The 27,212-nt window shown below is 40.7% G+C and overlaps 1 protein-coding gene across 1 annotated transcript in view; it reads right to left on the reverse strand.

Moving 5' to 3' along the window:
• The window catches only part of soga1 (suppressor of glucose, autophagy associated 1), a 91,239-nt gene that overhangs the window by 4,873 nt on the left and 59,154 nt on the right, over positions 1 to 27,212 (reverse strand). The window contains exons 5-18 of the mRNA XM_053317388.1: positions 20,554 to 20,616; positions 16,237 to 16,404; positions 15,375 to 15,528; positions 14,337 to 14,901; positions 13,833 to 14,133; positions 12,943 to 13,176; positions 10,427 to 10,564; positions 7,864 to 7,986; positions 7,114 to 7,344; positions 6,645 to 6,761; positions 6,390 to 6,557; positions 1,373 to 1,525; positions 971 to 1,087; positions 871 to 879 (exon numbers count right to left, since the gene is read on the reverse strand). Of these exons, the coding sequence (XP_053173363.1) occupies positions 871 to 879; positions 971 to 1,087; positions 1,373 to 1,525; positions 6,390 to 6,557; positions 6,645 to 6,761; positions 7,114 to 7,344; positions 7,864 to 7,986; positions 10,427 to 10,564; positions 12,943 to 13,176; positions 13,833 to 14,133; positions 14,337 to 14,901; positions 15,375 to 15,528; positions 16,237 to 16,404; positions 20,554 to 20,616 (2,541 nt within the window). The remainder of the gene's footprint in view (positions 1 to 870; positions 880 to 970; positions 1,088 to 1,372; positions 1,526 to 6,389; positions 6,558 to 6,644; positions 6,762 to 7,113; positions 7,345 to 7,863; positions 7,987 to 10,426; positions 10,565 to 12,942; positions 13,177 to 13,832; positions 14,134 to 14,336; positions 14,902 to 15,374; positions 15,529 to 16,236; positions 16,405 to 20,553; positions 20,617 to 27,212) is intronic.

Below are 27,212 nucleotides of genomic sequence, written 5' to 3' on the forward strand. Positions count from 1 at the left end.
CAGCTCTACATTAATAAACTGCAGCTTGACCGCAGTAAGGCAATAACACCAGAGAGGGTTCTACTCACTCACATTATGGCATTGACTGCTGTGTGGTTACTGTCTGATTCAACAAACTATCCTGAGAGGAAAACACCACTTTAAAGACAGCAGTTTGTAACATGCATTTTTGAGTCTATTTTGAGTTTTGACTACATGGAAATTGTCAATCATGTCAAACCTCTATGGTAAATATCAGATTTGGTGTCACCTCCTAAAAATCAAAGACTGAGAGATTTTTTTTTTTTTTTTTTTTTTTTAGAGCTGCCATTTTGCCCCATCACCATTGTATAACAGGTTTTTAGGAAGTGATGTGGTGCTTTCTCTCGACTGGAAAAAGACAGCGTCTTGCTCTTAGGCCGTGTTCTGACCAAAAATACCCCTGCATTAAAAACGCACAAGCAGCTGTGATGGGGTGTTGGTACAGGTACTGGTGAGGAGATAAGTCCAATTTGAGTAACAGATTTATGAGTTTCAGAGCCAAAACACTGCACTGCGATTTATAATTCATTTTATCACCCGTCTCTGATCACAAGGGAGACTCACAAGGAAGTCCATTCATGCTGCAAAGTAATCTACCAGGAATAAAAAAAAAGGTTGAGCCAGAGGAAATTTCTTTCATTGGTCTCATTGAAACTAATTAAGAATCCACGCTTTTAAGCATGGTGCTATGGCTCTCCATCTCTGGATTTTTTTAACTTCTAATTGAACTTCAGAGAAATCTGGGAATTCATTATGCGCTGTAGAATATATGAAAGCAAATGTACCCAGAAACTCATCGATCCAATGACTGGATACTGTCGACGTGCCTCTTATCTCACACACACACACCCTCCTCCTCTCCAGTTCCATCATCCCAAGATACCTCCCCTCCTTATCTCTTCTTCATCTTTGACATTTCTCTCTGTCACGCACACGCAGCTCATCATACCTTCCCCTGTTGTGCAGTGGCCTCTCTCAGTCTCTGCTCCCACTGAGCTCTCTCCTGGCTGAACCTCTCCAGCAGCTCCAGCTTCTCTCTGCCCCAGTTTCTCTCTCCGATCTGAAGCTGATTGGTCCACAGGTGGGGTCGCGGCAAAGAGACAAAAACAGGAGGCAAACATGAGAGGAGGGGAGGAGGAAACACACCACCAGATAATGACAGTTGAATTTAAAAACACCCCAATGATGAACAAGTAAACCACAACTCTTGATCCAACAGAGCTTTTATGACTCAATCTATATATTTAAACCAACAATTTTAGTACTTTGAGCCCTTTATCCAAAAACATAATGACCTAAACCTAAGAACTCTTCATTTGCATTTTAATTTTCACACTTCACACATATTTACCTGTTTAGTTTGGTCCATCACAGCTGCATAAGACTCAGCAAGGAGGTGCTGGTGTTCCTCACGCTCCCTCTTTAGGGCCACCTTCAGGTCTGGAGGATCCAATGCATCAGTGGAGGACAGGGCTGCTGCTGCTTTGCCTGCTTTGGTCTCAAGCTGGAAAGAAAGATCAGGGTAAATATTAAAATTACAGCCACCTTAGCTTCAGACCTGCATGTGGGCTGTTGTATGTGGGATCTTTTCCTGCACATTTAAGATTTGGCAGAAGGCCACAAGTTCAGGCCCCTTTCAAGCATGTTAAAAAATGAATGTTTTAATGTATGACCAAGTTAAAATTGATGAGTTAAAATGTTGTTTTAGCACTGCCCTCAAGAACATGTAGTGTCTTAGTTACTCTCCGCCACAAACAGATTGTGTTTTTGAGTTGAAACCATTACGCACACACACACACACACACACACACACACACACACACACACACACACAGAAAAAATGCAAGTCCACAAATAATTACTAGTTGTCCCGAATACAACTATGACTCATTCAACCGCATAGGGATCTGTAATGGGAAGTCCCAGAGTCACCTCGTGAATGATCTCATGGAACGTCTCACTGCTGCTTATGGAGTAATGTTCATGTTGTGTGAGAGAGAGGAAGGAGACCAATATTTACTAAGTTGTTGGTGTGTCTTTTTTCTACTTCTCTGCTTGAATTTGCTTCTAAATCTGCTGCTCAAGTGTTTTTTTCATCCATCTCTTTTCTTCTGACTTTTCCCCTGCTTTAGCTTCAGAAATCTCCCCGATAAACTCTCTTTCATCTTTCTCTTCGTCATCTTCCTCACCCCTTCAAACTTTAAATGTCTTTCCCATGCTCTCCTAATCCACCTCCCACATTCCCCTCTGCAGATCACCCTGCTTTTCTGTACCTCGCCTCTCTTATAACTCACCCTTTCACCCCTTTCTCCCTCTGTCTAAAGCGATCTCACCCTCTATTTCCAGCTCTCGCACCCCCTTCGTCACTCTCCATTAATCTGGCCAGCTGTCACAGAGCCTGTAGGTGGGATCACTTGAAATTTTTATGAGCAGCTCTGCTTTCCCTTTTCCTCTGTCTGAGCCTCGTAGTTCACACAGCCGCGACTGGCAGGGCCATCATTTTGACAAACAGGCACATGCACACACACACACACACACACACACGCACATGCACACACACACGCACCAGACCCATCAATCCACCCTCTGCCTCTCTCAGTCTGGCTCTGTGGCACTGGCATCCCTATATGGTGCTAATGGAACTGTCTGTCAGCCAATCAGAGTAAAACACACGCGCATGTAGTCCGTCTTCTGTCTCCTATGGCAACAGAGTGTTTCTCGTTAATGATCAACCTGGTTTAACGAACCCCCTGTCTTAAGGAGGTTTACTGCCGAGGCGTTAAGAGGGAGGTAATTTTACTGGATGACTGGTGTTTATTGGCAGATGAGAGACGTCTGGTTCACGACTGGGTACTCACCATTTCACACGTTCAATTATTTCTCTTCATTCAACTAAAACTATATGAATATCAAGCATGGGTTAAGTTTGACTAGAATTATCCCATCATCCCAGTAAAAAATCTTTCTTACTATGAAAAGACTCAATGATGAAATATTGTCCTTGACATTTGTCACATTCATCATGTGATCTTCCAACTTCTTTCCTCAAATATCTATACAGTTGCAACCTTTCATGGCAACAACTACAACGTGTGAAATAGAAGAAAGTATTTATAGAAACACAGAGTCGAGAACTACTGACAACAAACACCAATTAAACCCACAGGGGTCTCTGAGTGGTGAGCGGGAGGTCAAGAGGAATGAAGATAATGTCCCTATCATTAGATAAATTGTGATCATTATAACAATTAGAGAATATATACAAATTCAGCTTCTGTGATCTTCCTGTAGTGTTTTACATTTAAATACTAAATTAGCAACTAAATTAGCCTGAGGCCTGCTTTGCTGTACATCTGTGGCATGATATGGCTTCACAAACAACTTAAAATACATCACATGTTTATAGAATTAGACATTTGTTCATCACTTCAAATGGGAACAACAAAAATATTCATATTTGTGTAAAGATTTGTGATGAACTTTTAACTACAATAACTATTATTCAGTGGTTTGAAAAATGAAAAGGTGTATTTATATATAGACAATGTACAGTATGGCTAGTGTTACACTGGTTGACATTGTATTATATGCTATTCAGGCAGCAGATTGTATCTGTTAATGTTATCAACACAGCAAACCAGCCATCAGCTGTTAATGTAGGGCAAGCAGCAACCACAACACTGCTGAGACTAAATGTATGCCAGGTCTATAAAAACATAGCCTAGATATTATATAATACACACAGATGTTATATATAATAATGTAAAGAGCTAACTGGGTTGCTTGCGGTGTGCATACAAGTAATACAGAAGCTCTGAAGTCACATATCAATCTCAAGCTTGCATTTATCCCTCAGTGGCTATTAATAAATGTCTTTGGATTTAACTTTAAAGCAGAAAATAGTACCGGCATGTACAGTAACTCCCTGTTTTTACATTTCATTTCCTGTCCACACTAAAAACAAGATATGACATGTTAATTAGTGAGTAGTTTTTGTGGCTTGATTCATGGGGGAAATGAGCCACTTTAATAAGCCATGTTGTGGACAGTCCTATGGGTTGTTTTGTCAGGGAACAAACAAATAACCTAGCTTGTCATTTCGGTGTGGAGTCAAAAATTGATGTCTCAGTTGTCTGAAACGACAAGACAAAGAGCAACATTTTCCCCTCCCCTTTATCGTCATTCTGCCTTCATGTGTGCAGTGCATTTAACAGATGTGATGAATGAGTGATCAGGGCTCCCAGCTGCTCGTTCTGTGTCATAATGGAGACAGCAGGTGTTCCTAACGTGTCCTACAGTCAGGATGGATGTCTGATATAGAAAAAAAAAAAAGAGTTGTACAGCATGCTTTCAGGGCTCTGGTCTTCGTTTCTACTTGGCTGACAGTGTTTGTTTATCAGGCTGAATGGCAAAGATAATTTCCTGCCAAGCTGTTTGACAGGTAGGACAGTGTTTGAAATTGAGTTGACTTGTACAACAAAGCAACAGCTGGATGAGCCGCTGCACGCTGCCAGGGCGCCTCGGCACCGATTTGGTCGGCTGGCTGGTGAATATCTATACACACACACACAAACACACACTTGCATACACACACACACACACACATGCACACAGAGCCAGGGCATATTGATGGCATGCTTCACAGTGTGCGTTGTTGCAAGAGGAGAGATTGGTTCCAGCTGCTGCATCCAGGCCAATGTAACACACATGCAGACACACACACTTTGGTAGGGTAGTTTACAAGGCAGAAAGAAAGAATAAAGGCATAGCCTTACAGATGTACAGACGTACAGATGTGCGTTTATGTTTCAATGTGACAAGTTTGTCATTGAATGCATCTGATTCAAACATAATGAAATATGAGTCTCATATTCATAGGTGTGTGCGTGTGCAGACTTTCAGCCTGCTTGTGCAGCTTGACATGATGAATTGGTTTCACCCAAAATGAATCACAGACAGATGATTCAATCTTTTATTTAGCCAATAAGGTTTGTCGGTAAACTTAATCTCATAAAAAGCTGCAGCTACGTCACATTTAGGAAAAAGGGCAGTGTCTTATCTCTTTGTAACACTACTCTCCTTTCCTATTGGCTGCCGAATCAGAAGACAAATGATGTCGCACCACAATGCTAGGGCAGAATCTCTCTGATCATGACAGTGATTAATGTCAGTGTATGTGTGTGTGTGTGTGTGTGTGTCTGGTGTGGAGATCCTACATAGTGAGGAAATCCTTCCCAGTGAGGACATGTGCTGCTTCATCGAGAGGCACTTTAGTCTTAGAATTTGGATTGAAAATTTAGATTGGTTGTTGTAACCTATGGAAATTAAATAAAAATGCTGCTTAATGTATTGTTCATTTAAGGTCTGACCATCAACTTCATTTGCTTCTGTAATAAAGTTAATGCACTTTTAGATGAGATTGCATTCTCCTGTTGCACTTGTCTTCTCAGTATGCAATTAGATAATATGTTGATGATGACGTGTTGTATTTTAGTTTTCCCTCCACCTGCTTCTCCTGCAGTTTGTGACTCCCTACATGTCCCAGAATGCCTTTCAAACCCAGACAACTTTCAAACTTGATTTTAGCAGCTAGAAATATCTTAATATCGTACAACAGTGTCTGTCTTTGGTCAAGTTCCCCCAGAATTACAAAAACAGTCACATTTTATCGATGTGAGCTTTCTTTCTGCACCTGACAGCCTGATCTGTTCAATTATAATTTACAGGGTGGGATATTGATCTAAAATGCATGCAAAATGTATTTCTTGACATATATGTGGAATATGGCAGTATACACACTCAAAGACACCACGTAAGAAAATACCAACTTTAACAGGCTTCTCAGCCTCCTCTCTTTTCTCTCTCTCATCCTTTTATCTCTCTTTCTTCTCTCTCTGTCTCAATTACCGGGCGGGTAACACATGGGCTGTGCTCTATCTCAGAGGCTGTTAATTAACACTATTACTGCCTCGGCTGCTGTTATGAGGTAGACAGAGAGACAATGAGGGAGGAGAGGAGGAGAAAAAGCATTAAAACCATTACTCACAGCCTACAGACGAGACAGACAGAGAGGGGATGAAAGGCTTGGAGGGACATGCAAACCACTCAACAGATCGAGAGGTAGACATTGAACCCCCCCCCCAAGGCTGTCATCAATATTAAAAACCACTTGTCAAAATTAATATGAGACACTTCAGAGAGCAAACACCACAAATGATGTTTCCTTCCATCTGTTTCCCACCAGTTGTTCTATAATGGTCCAGGAAAGGCTGGCAAGAAACAAATCCCGGACTTATTAAGAGTTGGTAGTGCTAACTTTAGGGTGGTATGATGACACTTTTCTGTAGTCAGAACTTCCTCCTCCCTACCTGCGTGATTAGGCTCTTTAGTTCAGTCCTCTCCACTTCCCATGATGCCTTGGCCTTTGCAAACTGCTGGGTGAGTTCCTGGGAGCCTTGTCTTTCCTGTCGCAGCTCTCCACTCAGATCCTGCAGCGCCACCTTCAGGTCCGCCAGGGTGCTGCTCACAGCGCTCGACTACAAGGAAAGATAGATGATTCATGTAGGCGTGTGTTTCTTAGTGTCTGTATGTGTGTGTGTGTGTATGTGTGTCACTAAACCTACCTTGATGGTTGGGCTGAGTGGTTGTTCATCAGCAGCAGCCCTCTTGTCAGTCTGGTGGGCGGGACTTGTCAGGTTCTCCTCCTCTAACAGAAGGTAGAGGTCCTTCAGGCTGTTCATCTAAGAAGCCAATCAAAGAGCAGGAACTTGTCAATCAGCGTCCAATTTCATCCAATATGGAACACACACTCTGTGAATGTTTTTCCTTTCTTCAAAATAATGTTGCAGTATTTCATCTGTTTTGTATTTGCAATTGTTCCACCTATCTGCAACATTTAAAACTTGCACAATTAAGGTAAAAAAAGATTTTTCAAAACCTGACATGTCATCCTTTTTTTAAGTCAAAGTGAGATATCCCTTAAGACATGGAGGCTACATGGTCTATGCATATACAGTTAAGCTGCCTGGTCAATAATTGAATAAATAAGGACATATCTTAACAGTACAGGATGCCAGCTAATGGCCCTCATACCTCCAAGATATCTTTCCACTCTGTGTCCTTCTTGCAGCCCAGCCTCCACTGTTTGAGGAAGCAGCGTAGCTTGAGGCTGAGCAGTAGCAGGGCCTGTTTGAGGTGCTGAGACTCTTGGACCAGCAGAGTCCTCTCCTGGCTCCACAACTTCTGCTGAAGTCGAGCCTGGAGCCCCAAACTCTGGAGCTGGAAGTCCCGACGGAGCAGAGCCTTCTGGTTCTCCTCCTGGAGCTGACAGGGAGAGAGTTTGCTTTTATATGCAAGTAAATCCATCTAAAAAGGAGTGTTTTTGCATAGTGTGACCTGAAGTTAAATGAAGTTTCCTTAAACAAAAGTTCATACTGTGTGTGTCTTTATTTGTTAGCTTGTTTCTTGAAGTTGTGCCTTTTTAAGACCTTTACTGAACTGTTTACGATAGAATAAAAAATGTTAACCCAATCAGAATATTGAGTATGTTTACATGATGAAGTTGAATTCCTAAAAATGGTAGATTTAGATTTCCAAAACCAAATTCTGGACTTCAAATTCTTTAGTTGACAGAATATTAGACATATATTGAAGACATAAGAACAGAGCTACATCAAATATCTGATCAGGGGCTTTTAGTTTGACCACCAAACGGGTGAGTTCACCTGTACATTTCTGTATAAGGTGGTGTTTCAGTGTTTCTGTGTGAGTTTGAGGCTGCTTTATTGTAGTTTAATGTCTTAGTTTATATGTGTCTTGACAGTATCAGTGTTGCAGACTGACCTGTGTGAGTTTGAGAGCGATTCCCCTCTGAGCCTGCCTCTCCTTCTCCAGTTCCTCCTGAGCTCCTTGAGCAGACTCCTCTACTTCATATAGCCGGGCCTGGAGGTCACTGGACTGGATGAGCTGGAGGACAGAAAGAGGGGCAGAGAGGATGAAAAGGATGTGACATGGAGGACAAGGAGGTAAAGAAAGAGAAGAAGAAGAATGGATGAAGAAAAGGAAAGGAAGCAGTAGAGCGGTGGATAAGGAAGTAGGCAGAGATTAAAGGAGAAAAAACAACGACAAAATATGATTAAGAAGAAGAATGGAGGCAATAACAAGAAGAGAAGTGTGAGGGAGGAGATAAAAAAGGGAGAAAGAGCTGAGTGTGAAAAGCACATAACATGGCAGTTTTGTCCTACAACAGCCTTTAAATCACACTTTGGCTGTGGCACGACACTGAACATCCACACACGCACACACACATACACACACATCTCGTTTCATGCTCTCTCCCATGCTTCATTTGGCTGCTGAGTGAGTGCGATCCATCGACCCACCACTGTACCATTAACTCTCCGCTGGGCTCAGCTCCTGCCCCTCCATCACCCTCCACCGAGAACACCACCCTGCTGCTAACGGCCTGAAAAAAAAACTGCTCTGACCTCTGTTGCAAAATGACTCTAGCTGTGAAAAGATGGCAGCTGCTCTTGTGAAATATGCAAAGAAACTGTAACACGAGAGCAAATATTACAAATCACAGTTTAGACTGAGTTCAAAATCACAGCTAGGGCAAGTTAAAGTTGATCAAGTTTTTTCCAGAGTGAGATTACTCATTATCAGTCTTTTATTCTCTTGAACCATCAAGGACAAAAGTGCAAGAAGTTAAAGGACGGGTTCACACTTTTTAAAAATCTGTCTTAAAACAACAGTCAAGTGCGCACATACTGTTAATACTGACCACAGTCCTCATTCTGTGCAAAAACTTATTTAAAAGAATATCTGAAGCTAATATCAAGCTTCAGCAGCCCATATCATCGAAATCAATTAGATACCTTTTTTTTCTGTCTGTGTTTTTAGTGCAAAACTCCCTTCTACTTTACTTACTATACTGTTACAATACTTTAACCAGAGCTCAGCAGGAAAACACTGTCCAAGAGATGTGATGCTAAAAAGATATCCATTTGATATGACTAACCCAGACTGCTGAAGCCTCATATAAGCTTCACATCAACTTTTAAATGCTTCACTTACTTATTGCAAATATCCAGTAAGATGCTAAACAGAAATCATGGGTGGATTGATGTTTGTCGAGCAACAGGATTACTATTATCAAAATGAATATTGCACACTATGAGAGTATGAGTACTGAATACAAAGTGTATGTAAACACACGCTTTGTGCTATAGAGGCGTGTGTGTTGCGGCTGCTCTGCTATGTTCATCACCACAAACACAGCTGTCTCTATAATATCTGACTCTCTCTTGTTATCTTCCTCTTTCATTCTATTTTAGTCTCCCTCTCTCATTCACCCTCTCAATCTTGGATAAAGATGCAGACACATACACGGCCCTGGTTACCATGGAGACACACCAGCAAAAGGTCAACCAAACAAAGGTCTTTTCTTCCTATCAGTCACACAGCTGATGGTGCAGTCACTGTTTATGTTTGTTTATTAAGCTGTGTTGCTAACATGGGTTTCCACCGCTGGACCACATAAGATACTTCAAGCTATAATGTGTGTGTGTGTGTGTGTGTGTGTGTGTGTGTGTGTGTGTGTGCGTGCGTGTATGTGTGTGCATGTGTGCAAATTAGCCTTTAATGGACCTTGGCAAATCTGCTCATCAGTGGATCAGTGTGTGTTTGCTCAAGAAGCAGTGATTTGAGAATACACTGCAGGTATTAAAGGCAAACTGATGGTTCAGTTCAGATCCAGAAATGTAAATATTAATACAAATAAAGTTTTCATGCTCTTCCTCAGCGAGTGGAGTTAGCAATCACCTGTTATCATATCACTGAAATTTTATATTTAGGTCACATGAGGAAAACTGAGCCATCACCATGACAACTGCGCAAACTCCATCCACTGAAGTAAACTGTGAGATGTGACTGAAAGCGCCAGAAAATGGTGGAAAGTTTTAATTGAAGCCTAACACCCGCTTAAATCTCACAAATCCCCCACTGTTCATATGTTTCAAACTTGTTAATATGATTTTGACAATTGAAGTTGTGATTTTAGGAGGATGCAAAAATCTCATCTGCAGACTGTTTTCATATGAATCTAACTTGTTTTTTCTTTGTTTACAGTCAGTAAACAGTCACAGTTACAGTCAGTTTACTTCATCACAATGGACAGACCTTGTGTTTGTTGCCCTGAAGGCAATTTTGAGCTGTGACCAGCCTAACACTTATTGTTTGTGTGTCTGTGTGCAAAAGAGACTCCACAGCTCTAGGAAGTGGTGAACAGGTGGTGACCAGGGTGTGAAGGGTCTCTCCTGATGTTGTCTGCACATCTGTGAAGACGGCTCAAGTGGATATCTGTCAGCTTTGGAAGTGGGATTTCTTGTGATTTTCATAAACTTACCAGTGAATCGTCTTTCTCTCCCTCTTCCTGCTCCAACTGTCCGGTTTTGTGGTTTTGTGTCTCGTTGCTGTCAGACTGGCTCTTCTCATCTGTTTCACTTTTCACCTCTGGCTCTGATTGGTGCCTATAATCAGGCTGCTGCATTCATGCATGGGCAAGTTAATGAAGAAAAAGAAAAACAAACATACAAAAAAAAAAAAAAACATAGAGGAGAGAGGGTGGGGAGGAGAAGTCGTGGAACAAAAACAAAAAGAAAGGAGTGATGAAAATGAAAAGAAAACAAGACAAACACAATAATAAGAATAAAACAACACAACCAAGATGGTAGCCATCCATGGGACAACATTGAAAACAATGAAAAACAAAACAGAAATCATTTATGGATCTCACAAGACAAAGAAAAGGATGTAGAGGAAAAAGAGCTTGGTCAGAGAGGAGAAGGAGAGAGTGGAGAAAAGACAGAAAAGGAGAATGGAGGGTAAAATGAATGGCTAAGGGAGGAAGAGAAAAATAGAATAGAAAAAACGGAAGAGGACATATACAAGTGGGAAGAAAGGAGAGAAGGGGTAGAAACAGCAATGGGAGACAGAGGAGGGAAGGGAGAAAGAGGGAGGAGGAGAAATAAGACGAACAGGAGGGCAAGAGAAGGAGTAAGGCGGTTAAGGTGGAAAGTCAAGATGAAAGAGAGGAATAGGGAAGAGTGGGAACGAGGGAAATAAAGGGATGGGAGGTGAGCAAAGGACGAGTCAGAGGAAAGTGGGGAAGCAGTGACAGAGGTGATGAAGGTGAGGAGGCGTGAGGAGGACATGAGCAAAGATGTATAAAAGAAGGAAAAAAGGGAGATGGAGGAGGAGTGCATAAACCGACGGTTATGGTGCCCGTGCAGAGAGAAATAGGGAAGGAAGAAGGGACGAAGGGAAGAAGGGAAGAGAAGAAAGGGGATGCACAGGGGGGGAGGAGAGATTGGAGGGGTGTTGGGACTCAGAACTGGCCTCTAATGGAGTCTAAACATAATTTATTCACCTAACAAATATGTATAATTCCATCCCAACTTCCTCCAAACAGGCAAATTTGATTCAATTCAAAAAAGTGATCTCCGTGTGGTGGGGTCATTTTGAACTGTTTCCAACTCAATGTCATTCACTCAAGAAAAGAAATGAAGGATTCTCATCAGATTTTATATATATATATATTTTAAATGTATCCCTGACAGTCAAAGGATGCAAAGGGGAAAATATGCCAGTTTATGCACCATAGAAAAGGATCAAGTTGAGTCAATTTGAAGTCTGTATTCTGATTTCAATGTACGTTTATGGCTTTGTGGTTCACATTTAAATAAATAAATCACTGGTTATATCTAGCTTACCCAACCACAACAACAAATGTATGAAGTATGGTTAGAAATCTATTAGACTGAGCTCACTGTGTCTGCCTATCTGCTGGGATTTGAGATCTGAGAACTTCTATTCATCTTTTATTACATATAATTTAATTACTCAGACAGCCATTTGATTCCTATTTTCAGATTCCAGATGTTATGTTTCACAGACCATTTTAAAGTTAATTTAAAATACCAGATGTTGCTCACTGTCATTTTAAAAGCTTTTCCATTGGTGACTGGACTTATATACTTCATTTTTAAACAAATTATTCCAACCAAAACAGTGTCAGATTCATGCTATGATCATAGTGTACTGAATCTATTTCATGAAACCTTAATAGAGGTCATAAGATTTTAAAAATGGTTTATAATATGATAGTTATATTATAAAAGTGAGTAAATATATGTTTAGAACTGTAATGAGGTATGAGTAATATTGCTCAACTACACTCGATGTAAACCCAGACTGTATGTTGAATTGGTTTTATGATTTACTGATGAAAATACATATAAATAAATGCTGTTTCTTAATAATCCCACTATGTCATGCAACAAACTGGCTCCATTTGAGGCCTAAAGCAGCATCTACATACCAGGTTAGGAGGCAATTCAATAGCATGCAGGTGGACACAGGTGGCTTAGTGTGGAGAGGTTTACACTGCCAGCTCAAATCTGAATGAATATGATCCATCAATACAGAAAATGTCCCCAGATCTCAGGCAATGGTGAAAAGCCCAGTTTTCTCTTATGAACAAAACTGAATGGATCTATTTATCATTTAATTACATAAATCCTTATTATTTAATCTCATGTTTGTTGTAATTGTCTGTTATTGTTAGGATCATCAGATTTGAGCGTGCTGTATAAATCAATTCTTCACTGTGAGGAGAAACTAAAGCAGTATGTTCAGATGGGATCGGGGGTGTTAGTCAGCCAAGCTGGTGGTTAGGCATTGAGCCTAACACAAAACAGAAGAATAGAATACAAACTAGAAACAACTGAAAAAAAAAACAAAAAAAAAACAGAGCAAACTAAAGAAAAACACAGTAAAATGAAAGCTAAAAAAAAGACACAATAAATGAAATAGAAAGAGTGAAGAGGAGTGAGGAAGAGGAGTGAGCTTCTTGTCTTTTACCTTCTGCTCAGCAGTGTTCAGTCCATCAAGGTTGTCTCCAGAGGAGGGCAGGGAGGTGCAGGGTGAGGTCAGGGGAGATGCTCCTTCCACCTGAGGGTCCCTCCCACCTGCTGGGGATTTACCCAGGTTGTCTACATGTTCCACAAAGGCCTGTAGCTGGGTGTGTAAGGCCTGGAGCCTGCTGGTCAGAGCACCAACCAGAGGCCGGTCTGCCAGGTCAGACAGCTCTGAAATCTGGGGAACAAAAAATAAAACAACTTGTATAAAATGTATCATGTAGTCGATCATCTTGGAGTGCAGGAACCACTAGGAATGATGAATGATAAGCTGCAGGGTTGATACGGCAGGTGGCTGAACAACCAGTGCAGGAAAAAGAGCTGAAGCAAAAGATAAATCATTTATCATCGAGGCTGTAGTTTAATGTCTTTAGTCTTGACCAAATGAAAAAAATATCAGTTGTTGCCTTTTAGTTCTACTTTTATATAAAGAAGATTAATATACATTTATACACAGATATAACATGGCATGCTTCATTAATGGGACTGAGAAAGTCTACACTTTGCTGAACTTGAGAGCGTTATTTATCTTCTTTTTTATACCCTGAAACTTGCTTGAATCTAATCTGTAATAGATTTATATATTAGTAATAATGGGCATATAAAGTTAAAGGAGGGGAATGGTCCGTCATGCAGAGCAATATTAAAGGAGCACATTTGTAAAATACTAAAATAAAGCCATATATCTACATGTCACATAATCCCGTGGTTGGTAGACTTTGATTCAGTTTGTCAGGAAGGGAACCAAGAACTATTCTTGAAAAGATGACTACTTGTAAATGAAAAGACTGACCTAACTGTGGAGGACTAACACACCAAACGGAGGACGTGTACCTGGCTGTGAGGCTGAGGTTTCTCCAGGTCACACGGCTCTGCTGCCTCGCTGTTGCAGACCTTGTGGTAGATAGAAGGGGAGGAGGAGAGGCAGTTAGACTCGGGGGAGGTCAGGAGCTGTATCGCTGTGGAAACCAAGCGAGCCTGGTCCCTCATGGCCAGCAAGGCATCATGGTCCTTCTGCCCCAGGCACCCAGGGAGTGAGGTTGTTATGTCAGCGTTGTCCTCTATCTTCTTTTTCCGTTCTTTGATCTCCAGGGCCTCATTCTCACCCCCTACTGGCTCCTTGCGGTGTGGCGGGCTGAAATAAAAGAGAGGAAAGTTAGTTATTTTGAAAGATGATGAGCATGGGGTCCAGGATTCAACTTTAACTACAACTTTAGTATGTATTCATTGTTCATTTTTGTGTTATTACTATAAATTCTTTCACTTTCACCCCCAGTACATATTCACACTGTAGAATCAAAATTTCCCCCAACAAGCAAAGGGGTGCTATCAGACTACCTGGTAGGGAGGCACTCAGCTGAGTCTCCAGCCTCTGCATCCGTCTCCAGAGCTAGTCGTAGTGAAGAGGATGAGGAGGAGGACGAAGGAGCATGGTAGGAGGCCAGATCACAGCGCTGCAGGTTGGACAGAAGCACTCGGTTCTCATACTGAAGCTTCTTCACCTTCCCGCTCAGTTCTCCGATCTGAAGCCTTGCCAGTCTGAGCTCCTCCTCCTGAGGTGGGGTGTCTGTGCTGATAAGCACCGCCCCTTCCTGTATAGAGTGCACTGGGCTGTCATTGAGCAGCCCGTCTGCCAGCGACGTCAGCGAATTGGACGACAGCGTGGACGTTGGCGGTGGTAGTTCAGATTTGTAGCGGTTGATCTCATTCATCAGGAGTTTGTTCTGTTCCTCCAACTCGATCAGCGACCTCCTCAGGAGCTCCGCCTCCTCCTCCACAAACTGGAGGTGTCTCTGGAGCTCCATGACGTTTTCAGATGAAGCCCCCCCTCCAAGCACCATGGCTCCTCCTCCTAGGCCAAGTCCTGCACCCAGACCACCGCCACTAAGTTCATGAGGACCGTCTAAAGAAAAGAAAACAATGGCTAGTTAAGCAGTGATATTACACCACAGGAAGCAATCAATTAAGAAGTAGGAAGAAGTTACAGTTAATTGTGTCATCATAAATATCCAAACCATTGCAAAGAGGGAGAACAATGATAACCTTAATACACACCTACACCATAGACTACACCTTTTCGCTAAATGCTATGTGTATTAGTGATGTGCGAGACATGAATGACTATTTTTACTGAGTGAAAAGTCCTCATCTCCACTAACTCACTGAAATCATTAACATTCTCCAAGAAAAATATATCATGAGATTTATTTAATATATATTCATCAGGACATGAGTTGCTGGGACTAAGATTGTTTCCACCTGTAGAGTAGGTAACAATGTTTTTCTAACCTAGGGATTAAATAATGGCAGATAATCAAGTAGTGGAGTTATTAAATGACTATGAGACTATTACTATGAGATGATTTTGACAACTACCTTGTGGTCCCTTCATATCATCCATTTCAGCTCGGAGCCCTCTGTTCTCCACCTCCAGCTCCACAATGCGTCGACTCAGCAGGTTGGCCTCCTCCTCCACCAACTTCAAGTGGACTCTGACCTCTGCCTCACGGGTGTGGGGCGAGTCAGCAACCTGTGGGTTGTTAAATGAAAAAAAAAAAGACCACTTCCTTACTCACACGGTCTGCTCATTGATACGCTTTCACTTAGCTGCTCACCTTTAAGACTGTGAGGATGAATAAATAAACAATATTTTCTGCATTAAAAGTGCTGCATACTTAAATGCTCATTAATAAGACACGTGACTGGAGTTTAGTTTCAGTATTAGTCATGGAAAGTTTGTTGAGCTTTGTGGAGTTTGATGAGTGCTTTGGCTGTTTCTAAAACAACACAAATGAACCTCTGAGTTTTCACAGGGCTTTTTGGCAGAGAGGGAATATCTACCATTTTGGTTTTATATGGGTATAAAGACTGGGAATACTTTACAAACCATAACCACCATAATAACCTAGTTGCACTGTTTTGCTGCCCCGGGGCAAACATTAAACAACAAAGAGCTTAATGTTAGGAACAGACTGAAACTCAGGGTTTAGATTTTTGTTCAGTGTTTACAGAAAACATATTTTTGAGCTGTATCAGCTATAAATTATGTAAATCTAAACCCTCATCATTCTCCCACCTCCTCTGTAACGAAGGAGTGTCCCATTCTCTTGTTTCACTGCTTTGTAAATATTTTCCTCTCCCTTTCTCCTCATTTCAACCCTGTTTCTACATTCTCCTATCATCCTGTGAATTTACACAAACAAAGACATCCCCCTCATCATCCTCATCCTCCTCTCACCTCCTCCACAGTGAGAGAGGCGTCGACGTCCCCGTACAGCGACCTGAACTTGGCCAGTTCCTCCTTCATGGCCTCGTTGTCCTTCGCCAGCTTGGTCAGCTTCTTGCACATCAGGGCTGATTCCTCTTTGGCAAAGTGGAGCTGGCATTTCAGGTCTGAACTGTCTTCCTGCAGTGACGGGAGAGAGAGAGGAGAGAGCACTGATGTGACGTTGATACGAAAACTGCTGTGTAACCGAGAGGCCGACACACACACAGACACACACGCAGACACACACAAACAGATGCCGTTTTAGGTCTGGAACAAATGCTGAAACAATTGATCAGTTAATTGACAAAACTAATAGCTGATTTATATTTTTCAGTGAGTCATCAAATAAGAAAGTCAGACCTTTGTTGGTTTCAGCTTGTGTTAGCTTCATTATGTGAGAATTTAATCTCATTGGCTTTTTTGTTACTGTAAGTGATTGGAAGACGACAGGTTGCAGTCAGGAAATGTACGATGAGCAATTCATTCATTAACTGGGTTATGGTGAAATCAATGAGGAAATGTTCTACTCTGGTCTGAACTGTTTGAATAAAGTGTGGATGCTGAAAGGAAACATGACGTAAGAATGCTTCTACATGTTACATTGATAAACATGTTACTCTGAGCACACTGTGTATGATGCAGACTTCCTCTTTTTTTTAACCAATAATTGCATCATCCACCCATTGAACCAAACTTCATCAAACCAATTCAGCTGTGTCACATATTGCAGATGATAAGTAGATGAATGAATAAAAGAAAAAAGCTAATAATTGTAAAAAGCTGTTTTAGATATAATAGACAATGAAGACTCCTGACAGGCTTGTTTAAATTTAATACAAATAAACTATGTCTGAGATGTATTAAATAATGATTTCCCATTTGTGTATTTTTTCTAGAATTCTGAATAAAGAAGAAAGAAGGTTGATTAAACTCAGAGATGCAAAACACTTCCTTCAACTTGGAGAGAGAATAGATCTGAGAAGAGACAACAGGAAACACATGAGAAGAGAAGTGCACTTCAAATCTGGGAAAAGACATTACAAACAGATGGACAGAGAAACTGACAGGGATGGAGACGGCTGCTGAAACACATGCAGAGAGTAAAAACTACAGACAGAGTGCAGACACACTCAAACACAAACATGCAGGACGTACAACAAGCTGACCAGTCAGACGCTCAGCTTGGAATCCACACATATTTAGATCCATTGACACTGACAACTGGACTACGTTAGAGGTCAAATGTGAAAAGATTTTTGCTGAATTCTTATTCTTATGTTCTGTAAATTTGAGCGTTTTTCAAGCCGCTATAATGAATGTTTATTTTCAGTGAGGTTTTGGCATCATCCCGGACAACTTTTTTTTTGCTTACTGCCAGTTGAACACAAGCCACAATCCACTCCAGTCCTGCAACTGAACAGGGATGAAATGGCTTTTAATTCCATTTCAAAATTGCCTTGAACTTAAAAACTAATGACAAAGCACTATTTGACTAACTTGAGGCTTTCAGCAACCAAATGGTGAGGTCAGAGTCATGCTGTGTTGGTTCCTCATGAGGCTTTTACTAAAAAAAAAAACAACACAAAGGAGACAGAGAAACTCCAGGCAAACACACTCTTTGTGGTTTTCCTCAGACGTCATCTAGAATGTGAAATGAATGAACTTTCTTTGGGAGTTTAAAAAACTTAAAGAAGTTCACAAATGAGACATAACACTACTTAATGGAAGCACTATTATATATACTTTAATCCTGCAATAATTAATATTTCTGTTTAAAATGGGACTGTTTTGACTTGTTTGCACAGCAGCCAATATAGTCACAAGTGGTAATTATGGTAATTGTAAATAGTAAAACATAGTGGAACAGTAGCACATTGGCCATTATATCAGTATGGTGACTCAGTGATGTCAGTTAAACAGCAACATATACTCAAGTTTGTTCAAATTAGAGCATTATTACTTATGAATTCAACCTTTTAAAGAGACTATTGGACATGTTGGGAAATAAGCTTATTTGCTTTCTTGCTGACAGTAAAATGACAAGACTGATACCACACACATCTGTCTGGTAACTATGCATCTGGAGCCAACAGCTGGTTAGTTAAGCTTAGTACAAAGACCAATCCCAGTATAATGTGATCACCAGCTCTGCAGCTATATGAAGACTTTCAGCATCTTTTCACTTACTATTACTTACTATTGCTTATCAAGGGATTGTACAAAGTTCACATCAACAATATAATAATGAAAAAGACAACAAATGGTGACCATGCATGTATCTCTCTCTCATCCCAAACTCAGTTATAAGTACTGTTGACCTGAGTTGACCCTGTGCATCCATTCCTCATAAGCAGCTCTGTGGCTGTATTTGTTTTACGGCCTGTGGAGTGTTTCCAACCACATTAAGCGAGGCGAGGGGGAGCGAATTTACAGCCATTTATGGTATGTGGCTTGGAGAGGAAGCTGAGGCTCGCCTTAGCAGCCAGACAGAGAACCACCTTCACTTCAAACACCTTCTGTCTTGACATGTAGGTTTTTAATCTGTATCTCTGTACTTTGTTCTATAAAGTCTGAACTCATATACTTTTAACTGCTTTAGGGCCTGAAAAAAAAGCTATTTTAGAATTGTTTGAACTTTTTTGTGACTAAATAAAATAAAGGAAGGCAGAGGGAGATTGGTTAAGTAAAGTTGAGGAAAAACTTGCTCATGTTTTGAAAAAAAAAAAACATGAGGCAGAATGAAAAGCAGGTAGATTTAAAGTGCAATGCCGAGGCCTGCTTTGTAATACCAATGTAGAAATTGACTGGGCATGCAGGGATTACAGTACATTAAGCACAAACACCTGCAGGACAAGATAGAGGGCAGACATGAGGGAGAGATAAAGCAAAGGTAAGAGGGAATACAGAAAAATGCTGATCTTTCTGTTCACACTGCACTCAGCTTGTTTGGGCAGATACATGAGATGATGTGATCCCCAGAGGAAATAGGTCACAGACAAGAACAAAGACATGCAGACAGCACGACACGGTCATGTGATGTGAGCAGAGACACATTTGAAGGACCGAATGTGCAGGATCAGTGACCCCAGACAACCTGGACGTGTCTGTGCTGAACTCAGTTTGAGGACAGAAAATAGTAGAACAGTTGTTTCAGGGAGGATCTTGCAAATGAAACTGATAAATAACCACATATCTCCAGAAGCTGCAGGGCTGTGGTTTACACGGAAATATACAACAGTATGTTTGTACTGTCATTGTGGTGTTAACTGGTGTCAGAGTTTTCCTGACTGCCTCATGCAAAGGACTGTAGTACCACAATGGGAAAAAGACTTTTTGTCATTCATGAATTCAATTTAATTGGTTTTCTGATTGTGCTGATTGATTCCTGTTCTTCTTAAATCCTGATTCTGGTTCTTCTCATGATACTTGAGTGTGAAAAAAAACAAATTTTCAGATTTAGGCTAAATGACAAGTTATTTTGTGACTCCTTCTGGCTAAAGGGTAAAATGAAGGAAAATCGTTATCTGGCCTTGGCTTTTTACTTTCATTTGATGTCCTGGTACTAGCTGGCTGAGGGGGATTATGATTAGACATCAAAAAAGGCTTCATTCCTCTTTCGAAGTGATGAGCTTTCACTTTGGGAATTATGCTCGTTTGCTTTCTTGCCGAGAGTAAGATCGACACCGCTCTCATGTATGTACTCTGAATATGAAACTACCACCAGCAGCCAGTTAGCTTAGCTTAGCATAAAGACTGGAAACAGCTAGCCTGGATCTGCAGAATCTCTAACGCCCGCTAAAAGTGTCAAGTCAGCAAGTTGTTATTTTACAGGATATCATGTGCTGCATTAGTTTTTGTCTCTGTGCACTAATTTGATACAACTTAATTCTATGTAATATTGAACTGCCTATTGCATAAAGGAGAATTGTGCTATAATATTGATGTCATTCAATTTTAACCTTCCTCCTCATTCTCTCCTTTGCTATTCATCTATGGTGTTTTTCTCTCTTGCTATTCTTCAAACCAATGTGTCTTACAGGTGTTTCAACTCAATACACGGCTTTGTTATTCATGACTAGGTTACACTACATATCCCTCTGTGTTGTGTTGTATGTGTTTGATCAATGTCAGTCTCTCCAGGTTTAAGTGTCTTTCAGGTTTAGTTGCTGAAACTGCACTTTGTTACTCTTATTGATTTGTTAGATTGTCTGGGGAAAAACATAGCTCTGTGTGTGTATGTGTGTGTGTGTGTGTGTGTGTGTGTGTGTGTGAGAGAGAGAGTGTTACCTGTGGACTGGGCTTCTTGTCAGGTTTATTGTTGGGTCGTGCTCCTCTTTTCTTCTGGGAGTTCTGTAACAGAGACACACAGAGTCTCATTAGGAAGACATGACACCGCATCAGCTGTTTCAATAATAAGGATAAAGGATGAATTCAATCTGATACAAAACAGACAGAGCGACAAGATGACTTGCAGAGAAGTAATCACAATCACAAATATGCACTTAGGGCATCCACTTCAAGTCAATAGCTTTGTATGTGTGCAGAAACTTACAACTTAAATCTGTTTTAAGCAAGTGTGTTCTTTTCTTTTAAGTATTGTATATTTTTGTCCAGAAATATGATTACTATATGATATTCCAGAATTCCACATGGCTATCAGTACAATACACTCATGGTGAATTGCGTGTCTTGTGTAACTAATTTCACAGTATATCATCCAGTGTGTGTTTGATGCTGAACAGAATAAATGTATCTCTATCACACACTTGTGGTAGGAGCAATGCTAGTTGAAAACTTCCCCAGCCCTCCTCAACACAAACACACACACACACACACACACACACACACACACACACACACACACACACACACACACACACACACACACACACACACACACACACACACTCATGCTGTGCTCCAGATGTCATTGCTATGGTGATGTTGATCATTCCCATGGTGATTTTAATCACCATGGCGCTACTGATAGGAGAATTACAGCTGCAAGGCGGAGGTACAACAGAGAGAGAGAGAGAGAGAGAGAGAGAGAGAGAGAGAGAGAGAGAGAGAGAGAGAGAGAGAGGGAGAAAGAGAGAGGTAGGCAAAGAGAGAGAAAGACAAAGAAAAAATGGAGAGAAAAAAAAAGTAGGGACAGACAGAGAAAAAAAAGTGAGATATAAGACCTGAATGAAAAGCATGTATGCTCATAAGCAAACACATACACACACTATGTGCTGTTCATCCAAGAGTCTGCCCAGTGCATTAGACTCTCATAAATCATCATCCTTCTTTCTCTTTCGAGCCAAAACACACACACACACACACACACACACACACACATACACACATACACACACACGGTAGGACAGACGCTGCAGTGCAAGTAGTTAAGCTCATCTGGCTCAGTCCGTATCCATGGAAACAAGCTACCCTCTCTGCAATGAACACCCGACAACAAAAGAAAGAAATGGAGCGACGGAAAGAATGAAAAGGTGAGAGAGGAGGGCAGAAATATAAAATAAATAATACTTGGGTCATTTAAAGAAAAAAAAATATGAAGATATATTTTCCAAAAATGGAAACTACAAGGTAGAGTTGTAGTGCAACATCAGCATAAAGGGCATTTGCTTATTTGTCAGATTTTTCTTTCCACAAGTCTGTCTCTGTCAGTCTCCTCCCTCCCTCACCACTGCTCTCCTCTTTCCATCCTTTCATCCTCCCAGTCTTCCCTTTATCCTCCCCTTCCTCTCATCCCTTCATCCCTCTTTGGGCTATTTCCTGACCTTTGAGTTTTTCATCTCTCACTGTCCTTCCCCCCTCTAAAACCCTCCCTCCCTAACCCACTTTAAGATCAGTTTATGGGGGCGCAAACAGTCTATTAATGGCTCTAAACTCACTGATCAATAAGTCTGCCTGATAATGGAACCATCGATTCTGGCCAGAGGTTGGACAGATGTCGGAACTATTGGATCAGGCATTTGGCTGTGCAATGTTTGGGTTCGGTGCAAAAAGATGGAATTGAATTTGTGCTCTTGAGAGGAAGCTCATGAGACTGAACATCACACTTTGTTTCATTTGCATAAATGATTCTTGATTTAACACCAAGACAAGAAGTTGTGTCTGTTGCTTGTGTCTGTGCAACACAAAAGCCTTCTATGGGATAAAAATAGACATGCTGCATCCCTGTATTTTCTTCTGTGTAATATTCATTATAGATCTGTTGACATTTTGGGTCATACAAACACAATTCCAATTAAGAAAAGTCAATCTAGATTTTAGTAACAGCTGGATTCTTCAGTCTCACTAACACAGCTGCCATCACAGTCCTTCTTAAATGCTCCACTGTGTTCATCAGTGAGTGGCTAACTTTATTTGTCTGTTTGTTGTTGACAAGGGAACTTCACATTTACATGTTTGACATTTGATCCATTTATTACACTACGTATACTGATGCAACCTTTGATGAATGTGCAGTGTAATTTGGGGAGATACTACCTTATTTAGCCTGCATGCTAGTTTTTCCACTTAGTTTCCTTAACTTGTACTTGGCTCAACTGCCAAAAAGTTTCCCGGATTGTGAATCAGCTGTCTGAACTTCCTGGATGTGACATGCCAAACTGTAAAATACCAACTACTGTAACACCATGAACTGACAATTAGATACTTGAACAGCCTGAACCACAAAATGCTGACTCAGTTTGTCAAACCATTGCTTAAAAAGATAATAACATGTCTTCAACTACTTGTCAGCAGGCAAACAGGATATCGTTTAAACTGGCTGAACTAGGAAGAAAATGGCTAAAATTAAGGCAAAATGATTACATTTGTACATATTCAGTATATTCCTGTAAATCAAGTGTGCATCTTTTATCTTCCTGATGTGATGATTGTGACATATGACACCTGTTTTATTCTATTTTTAAGATGCTTCTTTTCTTGTTGTTGAACACCTGATGTGTACGACTTATTAGCACTTTATATTTTTGCAACATTATTGAAGTATGTATTATGTATTATATTATAAGACATATTCCCCAGCTTTACAAACAATGATACTGCTGGAAAAATAGAAGGGTAGATAGCTTTTCAAAGAAATGAATGCAGGCCGAGGCCTCCTCCCGCCTGACTGAACTGAAGTGAAACCCTTCAGGACAGAGAGGGAAAGAGGAAGAGGTGGTCAATGAGAAAAACATAGAGAGACAGATAACAACAGTGATGGCAGAGCGAGAAAAAGGGAGAGTGAAAGAGAGAGATGTTGTCATTCCTGAGTCATGGATGAGGAGGCACAACAGTGTGAACCCCCGTCCTTCCATTTCAATCTGATCTGCAGCTCGACCAGCCGTGACACACCGGCTAGAGAACGGGGCGGGATCAAACGTACCAACGGACTTGATGAAAGAGGAGATAGAAAGAGAGGACGGGGCACTGAGGAAAGTTAGGAAAGTCTGAAGAAAAAAAAAGGTGGTGAAACTCAAGTTATGGATGTAATTTGACCGCAGTAAGGTTATGAAAGCATGTTGAAAAGGTGGCAGCAAATTTCCTCAAGTGAAATTATGAAATAAACAATCAAAGGGTGAAACATAATGGGGAATGGTAGTGATAAAGTGAGGAGAAAAACTGGGGTTAAAGTGAAAACTAAAAGGCACAGTATCACCAACATCTTTCAAAGCTTCTATTATTTCCTCCCAAAACAACACGTGGATGTGATGCTGATTAGCAGCCAACTTAAAAGAACCACATGTCCTTCCCACAAGAACCTGAACGTATCCTAATTATCACTCTGGCAAAAGAACAAACTTTAACCTCAGTTGGATCTAAAATCTGGATCAGCAACAGAAAAAAAAGAGAAACACTCAGTCCATCAAACTGCAACTTCATTCAGTTGTAATGTTCATTCAAACAGCTGAATGTAAACCAAGGAGAGTGGAAACGGCGTCCTGGCTGCCAGCTCCACATGTAAAGCACTGATAAAAAATAGTAAAAAAGGCTGCATTGAGATGTTATTCCTGCTGTCTGTGCAGCAGACTGGAGCAAAGGACCGTGATCTTTTATAGCGTGCTGATATGATTTCTGAATGGAAATGGTTTTAACAGCTAGTCAGGTTACAGCCTGTCACACAGGTTAACTGATAATAGATCCGATTGCTCCCTGAGAGTGGCAGAGTGAGAGCGGCAGCAGCACAGAAATCTGATTTGCTTTCAGTACAGACTCACCCAAACCAACCAGGCATGAAATCCCCAGAGCTGCACAGCAGACAGAGACTGGAGAAGACATCCAGTTTGAAATAAATTTTAATGTGTCCAACTGCTTCTGGTATTTTACCTTTTTTTCTTCTTTCTTCTTTGCTTCCAGGAGGGGACATGTGGAGGCAGCTAAAGAGGAACCTTTTACTGACCTTTGAGTGTCTTACTTGCATATAAACTTTACTCACTTATTTATTAAAATCTTATTTATCATTTATGGTTTTAAGCTGACTTTCCTAGCAGGTGATAACCGATTGGGACATTTGCTGTAGGCATCAAACTTGTGACCCTGGTCTCCAAAGTCTAACGAGCCAGCCACCAAAAGTTGTTATTTTAATATTTTAACATTTTGGGAGATCATTTTTATTCACTTTCCTTCCCACAATGACTTAAGAAGATGAATAACAGTCTAATGTTTGAAGTATGGAGCTGGATCTGGGAGGTGGTTAGCTTAGCTTAGCATGAAGATTGGAAGTGGAGGGAAACAGCTAGCTTGGCTCACTCTGAATTTCTAACAATATACCTACCAGCACGTCTAAAGCTGATTATTTCTTGACAATCCAACCAACAAGCATGCAATCATCACTTCATAATGTTCAATTATTCCTTCAGTAGTCTCCATAAAGACATAGATTTATAAGGAATAAGCCCCCATGTTGGCTGGTTACCTTCTAAGGTGATAATATCTCTTGTTTCATAAGACAGCGTGGGAAACATGTAGAGATTACATTTTTCTGACATTTTCTGACATTTTAAAACCACTTTCTGGATTCAAAGCACCAGGTAAACAAGGTGAACTGAACACTTTGTTTCAGACGCAGTCGTGGCTTTTTGCCTTGCAGTGATTTCATGCATTTCCAGTGGTTGTAAATGACAAAACACTGTGGTCCTTGGCATGGACACACCACATTTTAGGCTGCACATTCAATATAAGAACCCTCAATTATTCTGGAGAAAATAGCATCCAGAGTTAGTGATTATATTATATTTCCAATGCTCTGCAGTAAAGTATTTGCAGCTCTTTCGGTATAGCACAAAGGAGCCTAACACACTGCTGAAAATTCAAATTTTAAGCCACCACATTTTCATTTTATAATGATATAACATGGGATTCTGAAAAAAAAAAAAAAAAGATTTCCAGCACTGAAATACTACAGAGTGAATATCTTCCTCTGAGGGCAGAAATTAGATCAGATTGCTAGAATACTGAGTGAAAGTGTGTGTTTGTGTGTGCACAGAAAGAGAGTGTGGGTTGCTGGAAAGAAAATTGATTTATTTGAAGTGCATGCCGCAACACAGACTCTCTCTCTCTCTCTCTCTGTCTGTGTGTCTCTCTCTCTGTCTCTCTCTCTCTCTCTCAGGCGAGGGGACAGTCTCAGCCTGAAAAAACAGGACACTCACGTCTCATAATTGCCACCACACACTACAACAAAGAGTCTACACAACACAACTCACAATGGGTTGCATAACTAGGGTGTGTGGGTGTGGGTGTGTGTGTGTGTGTGTGTGTGTGTGTGTGTGTGTGTGTGTGTGTCAGATAAGGATGGATGCAAGAAAAGAAGAGTGGAGTGACGAAGGAGACAAAGAGATAATTAGACAGCACCACTGCTGCTAATAAAACACAACACATCAAAGCAGCAGAGCTCACTTAGCATCCACAAATTCTTAATTCATCTCATTAATAAGTTTCATCAAAATGTTTTTTTTTCTCTCTTTTATTTTTTCAGAAAATTGCCATATGGCATTAATACGCAGTTCAAATGAAAACATAGACTCTTTCCTGCTAAAATCCTGCTACTGTATGTACCCGCTCATATTACAATACAAATGCATGCTTGTAAGGTTATGAGCTGATTGTTACATTTCTTAGTCACATCTGATGCCAGTTTCTCTGAATTCTAAGCATCAGAATGCAGCATTAAGCATGCTTTCTGCAGTTGTCTAGCAGAGGAAGGCAGCTCAGAGGACAACAGAGCGGAGCAGATAAGACGAAAGCAACACCAGCGTTTCCCAAATCCCTCAGTCTGCTCAGCTCATTACCACACACTCAAGCTGTTTCCACACTCTTCAGTGTCTCTTACACTTTAACATGGATTTTGTAAAAAATATTATAACACCCCGCTAGTGCCAAATTAGGAAATAAACAGCCCGTTTACCGTTAACGCTTCATGCATAAAGCCTCTTTGTCTGCGGCGATGCTGTTGATAATCCTGGATTGAAGATCAGAAATGAAATAAATCAAGCACCAGTCCATTTATTACAAACCCTGCATGCTTTACATCTACTTAACTATTCTGCAAACAATGCAGTTGTGTTTAGTCATTTGGACGTATGTTAGGCTATCTACTGTTCCATGTAGACATTATTTCCTGGATGTTTTGACTGAATGATTTGAAAATCCATTTGCATTTGCACTTTTTTGGCTGTGTAATCTCTCACAGGAAACATTAAGTCTGAAATAATGTTTACGTTATGTTACCTCATCATTAGGGTTAGGGTTAGGGTTGTTGGGTTAGTTTCAGGAGTTTGCTAATTCTTCTTTTATACTATACAGAAATAAATGACAAATAACTTCATGGACAAGAAAAGAAAAATGTAAAGTGGCAAAAATGGCTAATTAAATTTCTCTGTGACAGTAGTAGAATGCATAAAGTCAACAAACTGACTCAATCATCTTATTTACACAGCTGTATTTATGTAAAG

This window comes from Scomber japonicus, chromosome 4 (assembly GCF_027409825.1).
Source record: "Scomber japonicus isolate fScoJap1 chromosome 4, fScoJap1.pri, whole genome shotgun sequence".
In the NCBI taxonomy this organism is placed as follows: domain Eukaryota; kingdom Metazoa; phylum Chordata; class Actinopteri; order Scombriformes; family Scombridae; genus Scomber; species Scomber japonicus.